Raw genomic sequence first — 13,485 nt, forward strand, 5'->3', positions numbered from 1 at the left:
CGCCGAGCCGTCCCCCGCCCCCCCTTCGGCGCGGCCCCGCCGCCCATTGGGTCCCGGCGGGCGGAGGGGGCGGGAAGGACGAGGGGGCGGGGAGAGCGAGAGCGCGCGCGCGCCCCGGCCGTTACATAACGCGGCGGCGGGAGGCGGAGCGTGCGCGCTCCCTGACGGCCGCCCGCGCGCGCCCCGCCCGCCCGCCGGGCGCAGCGGGCCGAGCCGAGCGGCGGGTATTGTCCTCCTCAAAATGGCCGCCGGGCCGCGCCGCCCATCCCCCCACCGGCCGGGCAGCGCCCCGCTCGGCTCCTCGGCCGCGTCCCCGCTCTGCCGCCCCGCTCTGCCCTCCGTGACACGTTCCCAGCCGCCTCCCGGGTGCTCTGGGGCCGGCCCGGTACGGGCGCTGTGGGGCGGGCTGTCCCCGAGGAACGGGTTCGCTGCGGGCCGTGTGCGCTCCGTGACCCGGCGGACAGCGCTCACACAGCGGGGATCATTATCACCGGCAGAACAACACAGTCAACTTTTAATTATCTTCCTCAAATGGCCGAGAACGTGAAGCAGCGCCTCAAAACAAACTGTGCATCTTGTCACGTCCTTCACTGCGATGGTTCCTTCATGTTCACTTCAGCGATGCACTGAGTGCAGGCCTGACACAGCACGTCAGCCCTGAGCTGCCTCCAAGAGGCTCCTCCACCTTTAGGTACCAACAGAACATCAGCCACCATCATTTGTCAGCCACCATCATTTGTCAGCCACCATCATTTGTCAGCCACCATCATTTGTCAGCCACCATCATTTGTCAGCCACCATCATTTGTCAGCCACCATCATTTGTCAGCCACCATCATTTGTCAGCCACCATCATTCCCACAGCTCGTGTGGCACACAGCCCCGTCCCGCCCTCACCCTGCAGGCCGGCTCTGCCGCCATGTTCCCTGCACAGAATCCAGGCCTGCCCCGCTCCAGGGGTGAGATTTGTCAGAGTAACTGAAGCAGTGAAACCCCACCTGAATGGAAAATGAACTTAGTGAGCACAGGCTTCAGATTGCTCTCCCTGCAGACTCAGCTCTGCCTTTCTGCCTTTCAGCACATCCCAATGCTCCCCTTGGAGGGCAGACACGCAGGTGTTTTACTGGAAGAGTAACACCTGTAGGAGCTGGAAGCCAAATATTTGCCCAAGTCCAGTTAGGAAAATAACAGCCACATGAGATGGTAGTGACGGCGGCACTGCTGCAAAGCTCCTATGAATGGCCGGGCCGGGGTCCCACAAGCTGCAAAGAGTTCCGTCTGCTTCTGAACACCAAAAGCATAACTCAGCTACAGTTGCGTAGAACTTTTCAGTATTTTACTCTTTCTCTGGAGTCTGTGATTCAATTCTGGAAAATACCAGAGGTGCTGGAAGATGTGACCCCAGGTGGCAACCAAAATGCTGCTTTAAATTGTAACCAACTGAAATTAACTTTCCTCTGAGCACTACTTTCCCCTCTTATCTGTGTCACTTCCCTTGATTACCATTATTACTGTTCCTGTCAGTGTATCCTGCCTGTTTCATTACTTGTGGTATTACTGTTGTATTTATTTAAGCTACTGGAAGGCAAGAAGCTCCTGTGTCTGGAGAAATCCCCCTGCCGTACTTTGGCAGCGTGTTAGCGTCCTCCTTCACCTCCTGTTTCAACCTCAAAGAGCAACGAGCAGCACATTCAAACCACTATCTACTTCTTATCTTTCTCTCCACAACTAAGAAGCAGGACCGGGTGTGAGAACAAGGAAACTGAGCATCTTAAAACCCACTCTATTCTTCTACCTCAGACACTGTAGACTGCATTTTTAAGCAAGACTCAAACCCCATTGGGCACAATGCAGAACAAAAGAGAAGGATCTTAAATTCTATTTTTAGAAATGCAACATCACAGAGGAGCCAATGCTGTGTCACAAGACCCGATATTGGTTGATGGTCTTGTTTGTCTTTGCTTTTGTCACTGCTTTCCACTCCCTCCTTTAAGATCATCACCGTGTTGCAGACCAGGAGGAGGATTTCTTTGGTTGTGGCTTTGGGGACATGGGAAGAAACTGGGCAAGGCCGAGAGCACCATGAAGAAGCTGAATGCCAGAATGAAGCAGAACATATATTAAGGCCAGCATCACAAATAGAACAAACCTGCTTCAAAGAAGACATGAAAATAAGCTGGATTTTATGAAAACATGGAATTTCTCTACTGCTGCAAGTGGTATCTGCTTGGAAAAGCCAAAAGATGTTTAAGCTGTAGCACCATTGGTCTCGCCACCAATTACTGATCCCCTAATCACAGAGGTTTCGACACCCCTGTATTTGTACGGCTTTTCTTTTTACAGAACAAGAGGAAACTCACATTATGCAGGAGATCGAGTTGAGCTAACAATAAACAGAGTGCTAGAAAATGCAAAGATAACTGGCTACACAACAGCACTCAGAGCAAGCCATGGGGGGGATGGCACACTGGGAACTACAAAAGGCCCATTCCTGCAGTCCAGGCTGCAGCAGAGGGGGCAAAGGCAAAGCTTTATTTCTCTCTGAGCTCCTCCTTTTTAACACACAGAGTTTGAAGAGATGTGAATGGGGAAGTGCCACAGCTAAAATTCCACAGAAATTCCAGCTCTGGGGAAAAAAAAAATAATCCTACGTTTCTCAAATATTTCTGTGCCTCGTTCTACTCTTGCACAGCAGTTTTATACAGAAATGTGACTTATCCAAATCCTGCAGAGCACTTATGCTTAATTCTCCGCTCTTGTCTGAAGAGGGCAGGGAACTGGGCATTGAACCCACATTCCCTTTCACACCAAGCCTTCAAGAGATGAAGATTTTTAAGATAAAACGGCTGCAGGCAGAGTGTATGTGCCAGTCCACATTAGTGAGCACAAGCCTAAAAAGCAACTCCAGACCCTTTGAAACTTTACTGCTTTACAATTAGTTCAATGCAAAAATGGCAAGACAGCAGTTACTAGAGCTATAACCAAGGGAGTACAGCTAAGGCTCCTTTGTCATCCAAATTGTCACTCAAATTCCAGGAAGAAAATGCTGACCCCAGCGTGGTGCTGGAAAGCAGCGTTCCTTTATTTCCTTTATTCCTCACCACACTTACCAGGTGACTTAACAAACACGGGTGACCTAACAAACACGTGTGCTCTCTCAGAGTTCAGGTTCAGCATTTAAGCAGTTAAGACATACATTTCATTTTTCCAAGAACGCGTTAATTTATGTTAATGCTCCTTTGTGTGTGCACAGTTGCATTTAGTGGTCGCACGCCCACTTACTTTATCCCCATTTTTCCACCCTTAGCTTCATCACAGACACTTCTGGCTGACCTGTAGCTGTTCTTCCCTAACCTGCAAACCCCTATTGCTTGTTAGGCCAGAACGAGCAACTTCCAAAACAGTTCTGTGACAATTTGAGGCACACGTCCTTGCCCCGGTGAAACGCAAAGACAAGGAGTCTGTTATTCCTGTGAAGCACAATTAAGAGAAAACGAGGCTGTTCACTCACCAAGCAAACTGAAAGTTTTAGAACTAGCACTCAATGATTCCTTTGGCTAAACTTGTACACTGGCCCTTAAACTAATATATGGGATTCCTATTGCTAAGGCAGTCAGCCTACAGCACCTTCTCAGCCTGAACCCTGAAGGGGCGAGTGGCTTATTCGGATTTTGCTCTTCATTAATACTAGTGTAGCACCAGGAGCAGAAAAGCATTGCCGAGGTGATTGCCTGTCTCATGCTTCCCCTTTCACGATGCTTATCCTCCTTGCCTTCTCCCAAGCTATGAAATTACTTTCCAACCTTCTATTTTGTAACCCTTTATTCCCTTCCTCATTAGACCTCAAAGTTTTGCTGCTTTCTCCCATCCCCAGAAAACAGTCGTGTTCTTTTGGCTGAACCCAGAGCTGTAGCTCTCAAGTCTTTTTGAACACTGTGTACTTCCACGCTGCCATTCTGGTTGTAATTCGATTCAGTTACAGACTGGTCAGGCACAAGAGCCTTTCTGAGCCAGAGTGCAGGCTCATCTCTCTCCTAGATACACGCAGACCTCCAGCCAACCTTCCAAGAAGGACTAAGACACTGCAAACTAAACTTCACCTCTGCCAAGGTCATTTCCCTCGGCAAAAGTCACTTTCTCAAGGGCAGCAGGAGCTGCAGCCATGAAAAGCTACTGGCGTTTTTAGTCAGTGAGCAGAGGGGCTGTGTCCGTCAGCACAAAGCAGGAAAGGAGCTGCAGCTTTACATCAGCTTGTAGTTTTTCAGTCTTTGCACTGGATGGGATCCTGAGGCAGGAGGACACTGTCCCATTCCTACACCCTCACCTCAGACATCAAAACATCCTTCAACACAACGACGAAAAGGAAAATAAGAGCAGTGAGACCAACAGACACTGCCCAGGGCTCGGGCCTCTCAGCAGCGCTGGTTCAGGCTGAGCAGCACCTGCCTTTTTACTGCCCGTTACAGAGCGACCGCGGCGGGACAGCGGGACACGGCGGGACAGCGGGACACGGCGGGACAGACAGGTGGACACGACACAGCTCCGCTCCGCTCCTGCCGCGTCCCCCCCGCCCCGCTCTGCCATTACAGCGGCCCGTCCTCTCCTCCCCTCCCCTCCTCGCGTCCTCCCCCGTCCCGCCCCGCCGGGGCCTTCAATGCCGGCGCTGTTTCCGGGGCGACCGGCCGCGCCTGCCCCGAAGTGTCGGAGCCCCGTCGGTCCCGAGGGCCCGAAGCGGAGCAGCCCGCAGGGAGCCTCGCTGGCTGCCGGCTGCGGGTAACGCTGCGGAGCTCCGCGGGGCGTTGGGCAGCGGGGCGGGCAGCCGCCAGGGGCCTCAGCGCGGGCGGGAGCGCGGCGTGGCCATGGAGGAGCCCGAGACGGAGCCGCCGCTGACGGTCAGGGCCGGACCGCCCGTCCCCGTCCCTTCCTTTCCCTTCCCTTTCCTTACCTTCGCCCCCCGCTCTCCTCTCCCTTCCCGCAGGTGGTGCCGGGCGCCGACCCGGCCCGAGCTCAGCTGTGCTTCGAGTGGGGCCCCGCCGAGATGCTGCTGTGCGAGACGCTGTTCGGCCGGGGCGGCAGCGCGGGGCCGGGGCCGGCGGGATGCGGCGCTGCGGGCGGCGGGGACGGAGCGGCGGGTCCGTCGCGCGTGTTCGTGGTGCGCAGGGATCAGGACATCTACATGGAGACGCTGCGGAAGCTTTTCAACGAGTCCCACGGCATCTTCGTGGGGCTGCAGCGCTGCGAGGAGGAGCGGGCTGCCAGGGCGAGGAACGCGCAGTGAGTGGGGCCGGAACAGCCTCCTTTTGGGTGCTGAACAGTGCGTGGGACCCTGCACAGCACGGGCAGCACCCACCAGGCTGACCCTGGTTCTGGAAGCATCCACGGATGCACAGAAAAGGGACCGTAACCGAAGCAGTATCTCTCTGTAAACGATCCTTTTTGTGTTTGGCAGATTAGTCCAAGTGAGTAAAAACTACCGCTCGGTCATAAGAGCCTGCATGGAGGACATGCACCAGGCTGCCAGTAAGTCTGTTGCACTGCAGTAAAAAGATGCTACTTGTGATGATAAAAATAAGATTTCTCTTGGAAGTTGCTATAGCTACTGAAAAACAGCCCATATAAACTTCAGTAATTAACAGGATTCCATCTTCCATCATTGAGATTTCCATGTTGGTTCATCATCTCGTAACTGATTTTGGGAAGACTTGCAGTATTTTCATGTCATGACTTGTGGTTTTGTGGAAAAATGAGTCAAATTCACCAGCTTGCTCCTCTGAAACAGTGAGAGGACTCACTGTGTCTTAACATCCTTGTCCTGTAAATATACCAGATTTATAAAGAGTTCTGCAGGGTGAGCTGAGCTGTATCAGCTGTGCACACATCTGGGGCTGTACCCAGCGAGCGATCAAGGACTGTATGAATGAGCTCAGAAAGTTTTGTTGTACCTGTAAATATGCTGCTTTTTATGCTGCTTTTTGACTTGGTGTATTTTTCGCTCAGTTTCAGCCCGGGACTCTGCCCTGCACAACCAGTACAGCATTCAGGTAACGTACAGTCACATCCACGTAGTTGCATGAATATTGGTTAGTAAAGCCACAAAGACCAACACCGTGGCTGTAGTTTGTTGTTTGAACAGCACTGATGTTGCTTAGTTTGCCTTTAGTTCCTTCTGTGCTCTCTAACTCTCAGGAGATTAAAAAGGCTTCAATTAACACTTTCTGCACTGTTCTGCATTTCCCTGAGGAGCGATTACTGTTGCATTTCAATACACAAACCACCGATATTTTCTAAAATGGATGTGTATAGAGAAGTTATGGCCTGTTTCTGTCTTTTGATTATCTCTGGAATATCAATGTGACATTTCTCTTGTCTACAAAAACCCATCTCTGTGGGCAGCACATTCAGCTGTGCACTTAAAATTAAATAACAGGAACAATTATGACCCTGAAACGCAGCTCTGCTTTTTGTCAGGTTTCTATTCTCTCTGCCATGGAGCTGATCTGGAATCTGTGTGAGATTCTGTTTGTTGAAGCAGCGCCAGGTGAGCAGTGAACAGTTCTGATGTTAAGCCTGAAAGTGGTCTTGTTTGCGTAATAATCGTTTAAAATGTAGACAGCGTGCGTGGTGCTACATCTTAATGCTTACTGTGGAGTGTATGACAAGCAGCACCGAATTCTGATACCTTTTCTGCCTCAGTAAATTGCATTTTTTTGTATTAAATTATATCAGGATGCATTCTACTTTACACTGGCTTATTTATTTATTTCTCACAGAAGCATAATAAACAAAAACTTGTTCCCAGTTTATTTGACCTTAAAGCATAAGAACCTTCTTAAATTAACTGCCTGGGGACAAACAGTTTGGGAACTAACAGTGATACCTTCTCTGTGTAAAGCTGGTCCTCTCCTGCTTCGTCTCCTTGACTGGGTTCAGCTTCACATCTGTGATGTAGACAACATGGTCCGTGAAGTTCTGAGCAGCGAAAATCCATCAAAACACAAACTCTTCTGGAACGTGGTGAGTACAGCCCCCTGTCAGACGTTTAGATGAAGTCGTGCCTGTGTGTCTCGCATTCCTCTTCTCAGCACTGTAGCACATCTCAGAAACTGATACCTGAGATGCTGCTTCTGTCTTTGTAGTTTTAAGATAAAGCATTGTCAAGGTCATAGAATCACTCAGGTTGGAAAAGACCCGAAGGGTCATCAAGTCCAACTACAGCCTAACCATGCTACCCTACCTACCCAACAGCCCTCCGCTAAATCATGTCCCCGAGCACCACATCCAAATGGCTTTTAAACACATCCAGGGACAGTGACTCAACCACCATCCAATTTCATGATTCACAGAGGTTGTATATTCAAATTAGCAGGGCCTAGAGTTGAAATCTTGTAACTCTACTTGGCTTTCTTGAAGATTCTCCTGATATTCCACCTGGGTGCGTGGTAGCCCTGCACAGCTTGGTACTCACAGACGTGCTTTCTGCAGGTGGATATCTTCGTACTGCAAGGCCGAATGGATGAAGCACGGCACTTGCTCTCCAAGGAAGCCACTGCAAATCCCGCATCGATGAACATGTACAAAATCCTGGATGACTTGATGAAGAAGATGCCTGTGCCCAGTGTATGTCCAAAGCAGATCGGTTTTTTCCACTGTTTTTTTTTTTTTCCTTTAGTTCCATTAAGAAAGGAGATAAGAGTGAAAACAGAACTAGTCCAGTCTGTTTCACCTCTGCTGCGGCTCCTGTAACATCACAGGCCGTTGACCATTAAAACATGTGTCTTAATCCTTTACAGTAAAAAATACTTGTCTCAGTTACCCAAGAGACCCAAGTACACAGCTGAAAATCTGTTAGGTGGTAAAGAAACATAATCAGAAGTGATGTTTTTGTAGCAAGATTCATTGCTGGGTTACCTGAAACTGATCCTCTTGAGAACTTACAGGGAAGTCTTAGAAGATCTTACCTGCAGGTTTTCTTCTGTTGCAGTGATCTCCTCGTGGAGGAAAAATTGCAGCTGCATCTTTCACTGGTTGTCTTGGAGTCCTTTTCCTTTATTTAGATACACAGATTAAAACACTTCAAATGTAACTGGAGAACAAGGAAAAAGCTGACAGCAGCCTCCTTACCTTTTTAGCATGAATGAGTGTGAGTTCAGACCACTTGTTCTGACTTGGTATTTCTTTTTTATTTTATGCCACTTATTCCATTCAGCCTGGTAACACCCAAACGCTGACTGAGATGGAGCTGAAATGGCAGCACTGGCACGAAGAATGTCAGCGTTATCTACAGGATGGAACCTTTGCTTCCAATCCCCACATGGAATCCATCTGCAAGGTGTGTCTTGGTTGAGAAGAAAGGAAACTGGACAAGTTTTGGATTGTTGTGTACTTCAGAAGCCACGCGTAGTCATAAGTTACTTGAATATGTTAAACAATCTGTTCATTAGATCAATTCTGAAGACTGTTCTCCTGTCCTGGGCTCTTCATTAAGCTGTAACCTTTGCAAAATAGGAGTAGTGCCTGTAACAAGTGAAGATGCAGCTGCGTGCACTGCTGAATTTGCAGAACTACTCCTTTGTTTTTCTTCCTGTTAGATTCTGCTGGGAGATGAGAATGCCATACTAGAAAGAAAGGAACTCATGACTACTTGGTACCACTTTATGGTTACTCGACTCCTGTATTCGCATCCAACTGTGAAGCCAATGGAACTGCGGTTCTACGCACAGGCAAGAAATATGATTATATTTATGTTCTGCAGTTTAATGCACAGAAAGATGATGGTACTTAAAGCTTTGGGAAGGCCGATGTCTTACAGAAACTGTGCACCCATAACACTTTTCCTAGAATTTTTAAATGCACTGGGAGGCAGATACAGAAAAAATAATGGTTGAAGACCGGGTCTCTTTAGTGTCTGGTGTTTCCCATTTTGGTCCTCAAATTGTTTTTCCAATTTCCTAATGCTACAATTTTGCTTCTTGGGTGTGTTCAGCCTCTGTGATGCACTCTCCCATAAAACAGTGTAAATGAGGATACTGTATCAAAACAAATAATTTTCCTTCTATTCTCTCGCAGCAGTTTTTAATCACATCTTGTAATCTTATTCCAGTCTAGTATGGACATGTTCCTGGGAGAAGAAAGCAGCCCTGAGCCTCTAGACACAATTTTAATGGCAGCCTTTGAATTTGAGCTTCACCAAGTGATCAAGGAGTGCAGGTTGAGTTCTTAAAGTTTTTGTTTCTCTCTCTCTGTTGTATTGCTCCCAACAGTATTTGGGGTAGAGGATATGGGTGCAGCCACCTGACCATCCTTTCAAGGGATGTAGCAAGAATACGCAAAGCGAGTAGGAACTAGAAGTATTCCGTTAGTCCTGGGACGCTGCAACCAGGCACAACCCTGTAATATAGCCTGTGTATGTGCAAAACCTCACACGTTCCTTGGCAGCGATAGGCTCAGCATCATCTTTGTTTTGCTTGTTTCAAATACAGCGTTGCTTTGAGCAACTGGTGGTTTGTGGCTCATCTGACTGACCTTCTGGATCACTGTAAGCTCCTGCAATCTCACAATCTCTAGTAAGTATTGATTTGCACCGATCATTCAGTCACTCAAGTAAGAATGACTGAAACAGCACATCACTTTTGGTGAAAAGGAGCACTTAGCCATCTTCAGAAGGTGGAACACAAAGGCGCTGCATCAGCCCAGACACTCTTCAGAAGCAGCTGCTGTCCTGATTAATTTGGCAAGCTATTCACCAGCACTTCAGCAGCGTTTAGGGTTTGTGGTATGATTTTAAATATATTTTTAGCTGAATTATTATCAACGGCTCAAATGTTTATGATTATTTGGAAATAATGAGAAACTAATCTAAAAAGTGCCTCCATACATAAGTTTGTTGAAAACTTAAGTATGCGCAATTCTGCTATTTGCATTCTCCTGATGTTTCAGTTTCTTGTAACATACAGTAATGACTGCTTTATTTGCTAAATGCTGTAAATACGCAGGTCGTCCCCCTCCCAAGGAGAAAGCTGCCCTGCAAGCTTAGACTTAATAAAATTCTTGTATCAAGATAACCCAGGAGAAAACATCCTGCAGGTGCTTCTGAAATCAAATAAGGAGGTTTTTCTGATGAGGTACAAACAGTAATGACTGTTTCTTTTCTTTCTTCATTCCCTCCCCAGTTTTGGTTCAAACATGCGTGAGTTTCTTATACTAGAATACGCCTCAGGACTCTTCTCCCATCACAGGTAACAGTCTTTTGTTTTTGTTTCCCTCCAGAGGCTGGACTTAGTATCAGGATAGGGAAAAAAAAAAAAAAAGCAAAAAAAAAGCATAATAATAAAATGAAAAAGCAAAACTTTAAGCCACTGTTAGAATTTCAGCAAACAATTAAAACTTGTTGGGTGTATTAACCAGGACAGAACAGCTACTGCCTATGTGACATTTTTGGTACATTTTTGGTACACTGCGTTTTTGAGATGCAGGTATTCCAAAGTTGTGTAATAAACAGATGGTAGAAAGTAAAAACCATCCTAGGTCCAAATACTGTGTTAATCAGAATCAGTTGTTATTAACGCAGACTCCAATTCTACTTTTCTTTCCTGTTATGTTTGTTTAAGATTTGAAATGCTTGACTTTTTCCTCCCCCCATCCTCTCAGTCTGTGGCAGCTGGGGGTCGATTACTTTGACCACTGTCCAGAATATGGCAGGGTCTATTTGGAACTTCATATTGAGCGGATACCCCTTAACACAGAACAGAAGGCCCTCAAAGTGCTGAGGATCTGTGAGCAGAGACAGATGCATGAACAAGGTGACTACCTTCAATTTCACTGTTTTATAGTGACAAGTGAAACGACTGAAATTGATTTTTTTTTCCTTTTCTCCTGTGTTTTCTCCAAAGTCCGAAGCATCTGCAAAATCATGGCCATGAAAGCTCTGCGCAATAATCGCTTGGGCTCTGCCCTGTCTTGGAGCATCAGAGCCAAGGATGCAGCTTTTGCTACACTAATATCAGATAGGTGAGTCTACATCAGGAGCTCTCAGGTGACTTTGGCTGTAGGGGGCTGGTTGGAGTGGGAAGAAGGCAGCCACCCTGGAAAGGTCCCACTGCAGACAGAGTGAGACCAGGTGTCTGCTTCTGGGCTAGAGAATGACATCCCTGGGTTCTTGCCATCTGCAGTAACTTAGCTGTTTTTTTCCTACACCACTGAACTTCCTTCCTTTTCTCATTCCTTCTAAGAAATAGATCTCAACTACTACAGAATCCAGAAGAAAAAGAAAGTGTCAGTAAAATGCACACTGCACTGACTGACCACTCCCAGGAAATGTCTGGATGTCTTCTGACATCCTCAGTAGCAGTTAATAAGATGAAATTCAGTTGTATGCTAAACGTGCCCACAAAGGGATGAGTAGATACAAAGAAACATGAAAATCAGCCTCCCTTTAAGCCTCTGCTGCATTTACTTTCTCCACAGATTCCTTAAGGACTATTGTGAAAGGGGATGCTTTTCTGACTTAGACCTCATTGATAATTTGGGACCATCCATGCTGCTTAGTGACCGGCTGACATTTCTTGGTGAGAAGCACCTAATTTTCACATTGTTATTTATAACACAGCTACCTCGACAGTTTTTTTTACCCTTCCAACACCCACGTGCAGGGAAGTACCGTGAATTCCACCGTCTGTATGGGGAGAAGCGGTTTTCCGAAGCTGCCAGGCTACTTCTGATGCTGATGACTGCTCATATTGCCCCCTGCTCCTTCTGGATGACCCTGCTGACCGATGCCCTTCCCCTGCTGGAGCAGAAAGAGGTGAGATGCTGGTCAAACAGGACAAAGACACCCCACATCCTTTCTTTTCTTCCTGGGAAGTTATCTCAAAGTAGTCACTCTCTACGCTTAATGTCCCCAGGGTAGGACTGTTCATAGTAGGTCAAGAATTGCCTAGTACTCCTAGTGTCTTATTGAGGGTAGGGGAGAATCAGGATGACAAATAACTTAGAACAAGATAATCTTTGCTTTTAGAAAGCAGCAGCCTGTCCAGGTCCTGCTGTAATGGCCTTCGTACCCTCAGGCAGACTGACACTTTCTCCCACCATGGTGTCATCTGTGGACTTACTGAAGGTGCACTCAATCCCCTCATCCAGAGGATCAGAAAAGATATTAAACGGGATGGGCCCTGTAACATGATGGAAAGCATGGCAGTGATAGCAGAATAGCAGGTGAGGATATGCTCAAATGCAGCAACTATGAACACAGAAACAAAGGAAAAAATCTGCTTACCTTCAGGACTTGGGTACAGAGAACTCCAGAGAGACACCCTCACTTTCGCTGCCAGACCTTAAATGAGGGCTGGGAAGGGGCGGATCTTGGTTCCACCCCTTCATCATTCAGCAGCATTGCATGCAGCTGAGCCCTCCTGGATTGGCCCTGCCTTCCCATCAGGTGCTTCATTGCTGCCTCAAGCTGTGACTTAACATTTCTGCTACAGGCCCTAATACTGATCCCTTCTGCCCTGAACTGTCCTGTGAATGAAAGGTCAGAATCAATCTATGCGAGCATGAATGCATTCTCTTTATTCTCAATTGAGTTGTGTTCTCTGACCGTATGTTGTTCTTCAGCATAATCATTTTCATGAAAACACTTTCATTTTCACAGGTCATATTTTCAGCAGAGCAGACTTACGAATTGATGCGATGCCTGGAAGATCTGACAGCAGGGAAGCTGGATAAGCAGAAATTCCAGGTACCTCCTGTTTTGAGGACAACTGGGTAATAAATCAGTGGGGCTGTGGGACAGTCAAGGAACTAAACACTAAACTTGTTTGTAGATGGGGACAGAAACAAGGGAAAGCCTGAATTCCTGAGGCTGGTACTTTTGCCCAGCAAACTGAGGCATCAGCAGAAGATAATTAAGCATACACAAAAATAATGCAGTACTTCCATTCCTGAGTGTTCTGCTGATGTGGATTAGATGTTTTTCCAAGATAAATGTTAGAAATTATACAGACAACAAAAAGCTGGGATATCACCTAACAGCTCAGGTTATTCTAAGCACAGAACAGAGAGACATTTACTACACATGCAAGAGAAAGGGAAAGGTTTGGTAATTCTGTCTGTAGACAACTTAAGAAATGTAGCTTTTACCCATTCTGTGGAGATCCCAATGACAGGGAAACGTATTTTCACTGTTAATGACCTGCGTATTTATTTTTCAAAGCCCAGAAGGAGAACCAGCTCGTTACTGCATGCACTGATCTAACCCAAACTGTGCTTTTAGGATGATGATGTTGAGACCATGAAAGTGGAAATGCTGAGACTTGCCCTTGCACGAAATCTTGCACGAGTCATTGTCAAAGAAGGAACATTGGAAGGATCTTGAAGACAGTAATGTGTGATTTTACTCTCTGTGGGTTATTGTACATAAACATGACTGTTTTTTCTAAGAATAAAGGTCTTGTTTTGCATATTGCTTGGTGTTTTCAGTTGCTATGCCACT

The 13,485-nt window shown here is 47.1% G+C and overlaps 1 protein-coding gene and 1 long non-coding RNA gene across 4 annotated transcripts; one reads left to right on the forward strand and one right to left on the reverse strand.

Moving 5' to 3' along the window:
* Positions 1–4,758: 4,758 nt before the first annotated feature.
* Positions 4,759–13,453, forward strand: NUP85 (nucleoporin 85). Of its 3 annotated transcripts, XM_015880276.2 has the most exons (18): positions 4,760–4,891; positions 4,978–5,273; positions 5,449–5,519; positions 5,997–6,040; positions 6,468–6,537; positions 6,892–7,013; positions 7,482–7,616; positions 8,206–8,328; positions 8,588–8,719; positions 9,100–9,206; positions 9,479–9,562; positions 10,169–10,234; positions 10,647–10,798; positions 10,889–11,006; positions 11,463–11,563; positions 11,648–11,799; positions 12,646–12,732; positions 13,267–13,453. In XM_015880276.2, the coding sequence occupies exons 1-18, from the start codon at positions 4,859–4,861 to the stop codon at positions 13,366–13,368; spliced, it is 1,995 nt and encodes a 664-aa protein (XP_015735762.1). In that variant the 5' UTR covers positions 4,760–4,858; the 3' UTR covers positions 13,369–13,453. The 3 variants fall into 3 exon arrangements, with proteins under 3 accessions (XP_032304173.1, XP_032304174.1, XP_015735762.1); XM_032448282.1 differs by lacking the exons at positions 12,646–12,732; positions 13,267–13,453 and adding an exon at positions 12,013–12,297 and having other exon boundaries at positions 4,759–4,891; XM_032448283.1 differs by lacking the exons at positions 12,646–12,732; positions 13,267–13,453 and adding an exon at positions 12,062–12,169 and having other exon boundaries at positions 4,759–4,891.
* LOC107322347 lies at positions 6,732–8,232 on the reverse strand. Its single transcript, XR_001558908.2, has 2 exons — positions 8,121–8,232; positions 6,732–8,043 (listed from the first exon to the last, which is right to left on the reverse strand). It is a non-coding gene; the product is annotated as an uncharacterized LOC107322347 (long non-coding RNA).
* Positions 13,454–13,485: the final 32 nt, after the last annotated feature.

This window comes from Coturnix japonica, chromosome 18, assembly GCF_001577835.2.
Source record: "Coturnix japonica isolate 7356 chromosome 18, Coturnix japonica 2.1, whole genome shotgun sequence".
Classification (NCBI taxonomy): domain Eukaryota; kingdom Metazoa; phylum Chordata; class Aves; order Galliformes; family Phasianidae; genus Coturnix; species Coturnix japonica.

Excerpts from the sequence above, each read along its gene's own strand:
- NUP85 (XM_015880276.2), top strand. The coding sequence starts at position 4,859 with ATGGAGGAGCCCGAGACGGAGCCGCCGCTGACG. Across the intron at positions 6,538-6,891 it reads GTTTGTTGAAGCAGCGCCAG|CTGGTCCTCTCCTGCTTCGT; the intron begins GTGAGCAGTGAA and ends CTCTGTGTAAAG. Across the intron at positions 9,207-9,478 it reads CAAGTGATCAAGGAGTGCAG|CGTTGCTTTGAGCAACTGGT; the intron begins GTTGAGTTCTTA and ends TTTCAAATACAG.